At 37.7% G+C, this 6,682-nt stretch overlaps 1 protein-coding gene across 1 annotated transcript in view; it reads left to right on the forward strand.

Annotated features, from left to right (window-relative positions):
* The window catches only part of LOC104617345 (arginine-glutamic acid dipeptide repeats protein-like), a gene marked incomplete at its 3' end in the record, with an annotated part of 96,199 nt that overhangs the window by 71,726 nt on the left and 17,791 nt on the right, over positions 1-6,682 (forward strand). The window contains exons 7-8 of the mRNA XM_010282667.1: positions 2,592-2,640; positions 6,299-6,423. Of these exons, the coding sequence (XP_010280969.1) occupies positions 2,592-2,640; positions 6,299-6,423 (174 nt within the window). The remainder of the gene's footprint in view (positions 1-2,591; positions 2,641-6,298; positions 6,424-6,682) is intronic.

A 6,682-nucleotide genomic window follows, 5' to 3' on the forward strand; every position in this document is an offset into this window, starting at 1 on the left:
AAGAGCGTCAGCATTTTCTGGTATCTTTTTCCTCTTCATTCCACACAGGGAAAAATTCTCACACCTTGTAGCTGAAAAAAATGCACCCTAGTATTTAACTTATAACTTTGTTGTAAATACAAAATTGATTTTCTAGTTCAGTCATTTCTCTGCATAACCTGAAAACAAGAGAGCAGTGTTCAGATCATGTCTTGCGAAGATATACATTGGAGAAAACCATTTTGACATGTTCTCATTCTTTTCAGGAGACTTTTGTGGGTTGATGTGCTTACCAGGAAGGTGGCATTGCTTAGGCGTCAAGACAAGACATCAGACTGAGTATTACAAAACCGGTGTTTATTCCTGTCTGACAGGTTTTCCTGTCATGTTGTCTTGGATAAGGTCCATTCAGATCCACTGCTGTCGTTTACCCGCTTGTGCACCAATAAATAACATTTCCGAATGGTCAGTAAGGTGAAGTTTAACTGAATACATATAAGCTACGTGCTCTGAAATTGAGGTGAAAATGTTCATAAAGACACGCAAGCAATCATGTAAAACAAACCCTCCAGTAACCTTTTTGACTTCAAATAGGTTTTAATGGTTTGGGCTATCCATTGTTAGTTCAGCTCAGGGCTGGCAATTTATGGTTGTGATCTTCATTTTTAAAGACTAAAGGAAACTGTTTCTCAGTCATTGCTTATGATCCCTGTGAACACAGCAGGGTGAATGAGAAATACTGCAGGGTGGCAGCTTACTTGTTAAATTATGTCATTACTCCTGTAACAGCAAATGCAAGATTAATTCAAATTTGCTGTTTCCAGATTAAAGATGGTGATCTGTAGGGTTTTTGTGTGAGCTCTTCCTTGCTAGTGTGTTGAGCCTTACTTAAATGTCACAGTTATTGAAGAGTTAAATTCAAAAGTTTGTCTTATAACAGCTCTGAATTTTGTCATCCTTTTAACGTAATATGCAGCATATAAATAAAAGATGTCTGTTTAAATAAGAACAATTTATAGGAAAAGAAGAATGTTAATCTTAAGGATATTGAATTTCCTGGGATTTGGTTGTGTTCTTTAATGCTGTTTTACTGGAGGGTCATTTAAGTTCTCAGACTGTAGCTGCGTTCAGTATCCCAAATCCCTTGTGCTCTGGCACAAGTGTTTTTGTAGACTATAGTGATCCGGCTCTTGACAAGAGCTGAGTATGCAAGATTACAGCAGAGAGTTCCCATGGATTCAGCTGTAAAATTGAGAAATCAGTATTGCCAGTAAATAGTTTTGTTCGTGTGCCTTGTTGCTTATATCGTAATATATCCAATAAAGAAAAAAGGGTTAAAGGGGGGCACTCTTCAGTGATAGTTTTATTTACTCTGTTAGTTTGTTCAAAATTTAGGAAGAAAAATAAATTCTGTTATGTCGGATGTGTTATTCTGGTATATATTGACATACCTTCAACTTCTATTGTTGCCAGGGTAATTCCACTGCAACATGAACAAATAGTTTTTCTTCTACCATTTAACGTGATGTTTCATGGTGTGAGCAGCACAGAGCCCTTCAGAGTGTAGCTCTCACTACATGGAGGACAGTTCATTTGGAACTTGAAGTTTATTATGCAAATATCTTTTCAAAATAGTGGAAAAATATGAGGGCCAAGTATATTATGCAGAAGGAAAGCCCTTTTGGATGAATTGAATTAAATTCACTTCTACAAATGTTGCAGGGCATGTTTTTATTGCTTTTTAGATTTTTTCCATGCTTTTGTGTCATGCTCTCTGATGTGATTTTAGCAAATAAATTAACAGCAACAATAATAATTTTAACTTCCTAAAACAAGAGCTAAATGATTTTGCATATGAGATCCAAAGTAACTTGACTGGTTTTCCATGAAGTCTGCCTGGAAAAAGAGGAATAGTTTTGCTAATTCTTGTAATTCAAGGCTCGGTTCTTCAAAGATTAATACCCCAATATTTTTATTTAAGATGTTTTCTCTTTCAAAATGAAAATGACCACAAAGATGTTCATGAGGAACGTGGTATTTCCTGTATATTAATCTGTAGCATAATGCTTAGCATGTTGTCTGCATTATTTTAGGTTTGGTGTTGAAATAAGCAGTTAAAGGAACATAGTACTAGTAGAAGTCAGATGGTTGGAAGATGAATCTCTGCATACCAGGCTTTTGAGTTGGCTGGCTAAAGCATAGAGCAGTTCAGAGCTGTAGAGATATGTAGAGGCTTTTAAAGGATCTTGATTAGCAATCAGTGCTACTTCTGTATTGCATGAATTTAAGCATAAAAAGTAGGAAGATGTGTGTCCCATTATCAGCTGCCCAATGCTTGCTTGTTGCTGTGAGGACAGATCGCACTGAGTCTCTTCTTGACTTCAGCTGCTTGACTAAAAGTTCCAGAATTGCCCTGTTGGTTTTTGCCATTTGCAGCGTGGCCTGTAATACACCAGAGTATATTCTTTCTTGTTTTCTTAATAATGTATTATTTTTGCTTCTCTTCCATTTGCATTGGAAACGCGATGACAAAAAAATCCAGAATATTATTCTAAATTTCATTAATTGTAACTTTTTTCTGATTACTGTGTTTTTTTTTCTTTTTGTATTAGGAGGCTAAACAGTACTCAAGGTGAAATCAGAGTTGGACCCAGCCATCAGGTAAAGCATTTTTGTTCTTATTTTAGTGTCCAGAGGACATGCTTTTGCCATTTGATCTGTTCAGAGGACACTTATTTAAAATTGTATGTGTTTAAATACAATGAGTTTTTTAGATTCATCATGAGTTCTTTAGAATTCCTCAGCCCAGTTAATGAGGTTTTTCTGTGTCAAATGTTGATATGTTAATGATTTTTACTAGCGGAAGTGCTATTGGGTTAATTCTAGAATAGGATGGAAGGAATCTGAGTAACTACTGGAAATGAAGGAAAAATCCCAGCTATTGCTGGACACATTCTGGAGTTAAAAATGAATGCATTCTCAGCTGGCTTTCACCAAGCACAAAAAATTAATTTGGTGGTGTTTTCCAGTTATAGTCAAAAGCAGATCTTTTAACTTGCATAGTAAAATTGTGAAGTTGATAGTATGTTGCCTATAACATTTAGAGGCCTTTTCATGAATCTGTGTGTTTAAACAAGATGGAGTTCTATTGAAGTGATTAAAAAAGACAGCAGTTTTCAAAGAACTATTTCCAAGAAAAATTAGAAGGATCAGGGAACTTTAAACCCGAGAAAGGTTTCTCTTCTGTGCAGCAACTGTGTTGAGATAGACGTATGTATGTGTCCATCTTTTAACACAGATCCGGTGCTTTTAAGCGTGTCTGTTAATGTAGCTGTCATCAGTGCAGAATTCAATGTAAACTTGCTCCCCCGTTTAAGTTGGTTTCTGAGCACGCGCTGCCTGGTGTCGCTTCCTCGCTGACCTGTCTTCACGCTTGAGGTCTGCGCGTTTTCTTATTTCTGTGTGAAATGAGTGAGGCCAACGGCGGTCCTGCAGCGTAGAAGTCGGGGGGGCATTGTGTATTTATGATTCAACAGTTGTCTTAAAAATGAAGTTAGTATTTATAATTGGAGCAGTTTTGGCAGCTGTTGGGGATGGACCTCTTTCTAAATACCCTCTTCTGTGTTGCCGTGTGCCACGGTCACCAACACCCTCTCCCCTGCCATTGCAGAGGTTAGCTGGTCCTCTCCCTTCTTACCTGCGTGATTTCGACACGAAGCAGTTCAAAGACTTTTTAACTAGGAGGCACTGTAATTCTGGATGATGACTGAAATATCCCTTTTGTCCCTAGTCTACGGAAGTCACGTTAAAATTATAGTATCTTCTTTGTATTTCTCAGGAAGTTTTTTATGCAGGCTTTCCTTTAACTTTCTGATGCTATAGAGAGGATAAGTTTTGATTTTAAAGGTAGGGAGACCTCGATTGTATTGTTTGTTTGACTGTGCGAAACAATAAGAACTGTAAGTTCTTAAGACCAGTGCTTAAGTCATTTGGATTGTTAAAATAGAACTTGAGAAAGCATGCTGAGTGTGTTCAAACACTGGGAAGCAGAGCAAGGTTAAGACTCTAGTTAATATGTTCCTGGTATGTTAGTTCTAATTTGAGGGAACTCCTTCATGAGCATCGAAAATGGTCTGTTCTAAAAGAGCATTAACACACAGCTTACTCTGGTTTATAAGGTCAGATCTGTCACTAGGAACTCGGTGCTCTCCTTTACTTGTGGAATGGACTTTGTACTGTCGGAGTGCTGGATTTTTGCATCCAGGTGATGAATATTCAGACTGTTTTAAAAATCTTGTTTAATAACTGGTGGAAGTAAACATTTATGGAACCTATGTAGCATTCTTAAGGTTGTTTTGCATATAGAGGAAAAAAGTTCTTGGCAATTAAACCGGTAGTATTTTTTTTTTCACTAGTCATAATAAGAGTACTGTAAATGATAGCTTCAAAACAACTTTCATCTCAAATTGTCATCTAATATTTTGGCAGGTATTAGTCACCTGTGCTGTAAGGTATAATTATCAGATGCATTTATAGATAGAAAAAAGTAGGAAGAAGGTCCGCTGATTTAGATTACTGTTAATTTTTGCTTGCTTACTATTTTAAACTTCCATTATTCTTTGGAATAATTTGCTGAGCATTTATGTTTCTGACAAATGTCATCGCTTAAGAGGATATATTCTCATCCTGCTGATTAGTATAAGGCATAATCCTAAGATACATGAGTGGTTGATTGTAGGCCATGATAGGAAGTCAGATTGAAGATGATATTTGTTGCTTTCCATTCTGTAGTCTGATTCATCCTGTGGAAAGTGTGAACACAGTCTCCTCTACACACTGGGCTTTGTTAACTCGGGGAATGGATACACTTTCCTCCACCCACCTTGTTGAGAATAAGGTATATGTAGCCGTATCCAGAAACAACTCTCAGGTCCCAGTAGTGGTTTCTGATGAATACCTGTTGCCTTAATTTTCCTTACATTGTGCACGTTACAGAAGCTAGAGGACTGTTGTGGTTTTTTTTGATAGTTAGTACGCAGATACCTCAAACGACAACTTGTACCATAATAGCACGTAGAGACACAAGTGAAGGTAAATGTTTAGTAGAATTGCAGATCTCAAGATTCACATGTATAGGAGGAGGAGAGTGGGTCTCTACTAAACGTTCTCCTGTGAAAAATTTTGGCTAACAAATTAATGACCAGAGGTATTCAAGAGGAAGTTGTGCTTAGGAGTAACTCTAGTAATTAAGCACGTTCCTAGGGCACGTAAGGATGAATGTTAGTTTGTGAAAGCACCCTAGTTGCTAGAATGCATAGCTCTCGTAGAAAACTCATCTTGGTATAATGCTTGCTTATCCTTTTCCGGAGGAGTTGTTCAATGACATACCCATTTTCCCAGGGAAGAAGTAAAATAAAGTGCAGATTAAAGAGCAGAACATGAAAGACATCTGAACCTGTGACTTGTAATTACTGGTTATGTATAAATGTTGCCTCTTGAATACGTTTAGCGTTGTAAGTATAGGAGGTAATTATAGGGCTTAAAAGCTGTTTCTGAAGAGGCTCTCAGCTATCTCATCCCATAGCAGTAAATGACTAAAGATGCTAATTGGGTCTCTGGATACAATGTAATACTCATTTAGTGGCAGAGTTCATTTCACTGAGCTATCTCGCTTTCAGGAAATTTCCTTGTTTCTCCCGGTGTTTTAATGATTTACTGAGGACTTAATTTTAAACTTTTAGTGTCAAATGAGTAGGGGTTTACTGATTTAAAATGGTACACATACGGTAGCCACATTCTTGCCTTGTTTCATATTGGTATGCTATATAAGTATGTTTTAGCCTGGCAGGCAGGATTTGTAACAACGTCTTTTTGACAAATGAAAACTGTCTGAGGGTAAGTTGTCCAAAATGTTTGACTTCTGTATAATGGAGGATTATATATGCAGTACAAAATGGTTTACTTTCAAGCTGTGGTATTTCCGCAGACCTGCTTGCACTTGACCTGTATACAGAAGGGCTTCACTGGTGGTGGACTGAGAAGCGGTGTTAACCCTGCATAATTGTCAGAAAATGAACTGCCCTCCTAAATGAAGGAATGCTGGATAAAGTGGATAGATTGGGCTTGATGAGCCAGTTTCCTTACAAACTTCTGAAAATTGGATCAATTCAGCTTCACCACCTGTTGTCTGAATATCTTCCATCTATGAGATTATATTATTCCACAGAATTTACAGACTTTGTTATTAGTAACACTTGTGCATCCTCCTAACATTGTTAACAACTGTAATGTCTGTATGAACTCTTCACTTTCTTCCTAGGCTAAGCTTCCTGATCTGCAGCCATTTCCTTCCGCAGATGGTGACACAGTGACACAGCATGAGGAACTTGTGTGGATGCCAGGAGTCAATGACTGTGACTTACTTATGTACCTTAGAGCAGCGAGGTAATTTCAGCCAAGATACTACCAATGTCTTTAGAATGCTGTAGTGGTAAATGTGGACTGCCGCGTATGTGCAGTTGGCTTCGGTCACTCCTTTCTATTCCGTTTTGATGTAGCATGGGTGTCAACTGGATGAGCTGAAATGTTTAGTTCTAGACAAGAATGCTCTGATTTGATGTTGGGCCAACACAGAATCTTTCTGTTGGCTGTGGCTTTTGGATTTAAAATGCAAAACCATCAGTATGTGCTAGCTAGAAAGAGT

This window comes from Phaethon lepturus, unplaced genomic scaffold (assembly GCF_000687285.1).
Source record: "Phaethon lepturus isolate BGI_N335 unplaced genomic scaffold, ASM68728v1 scaffold6020, whole genome shotgun sequence".
NCBI lineage: Eukaryota > Metazoa > Chordata > Aves > Phaethontiformes > Phaethontidae > Phaethon > Phaethon lepturus.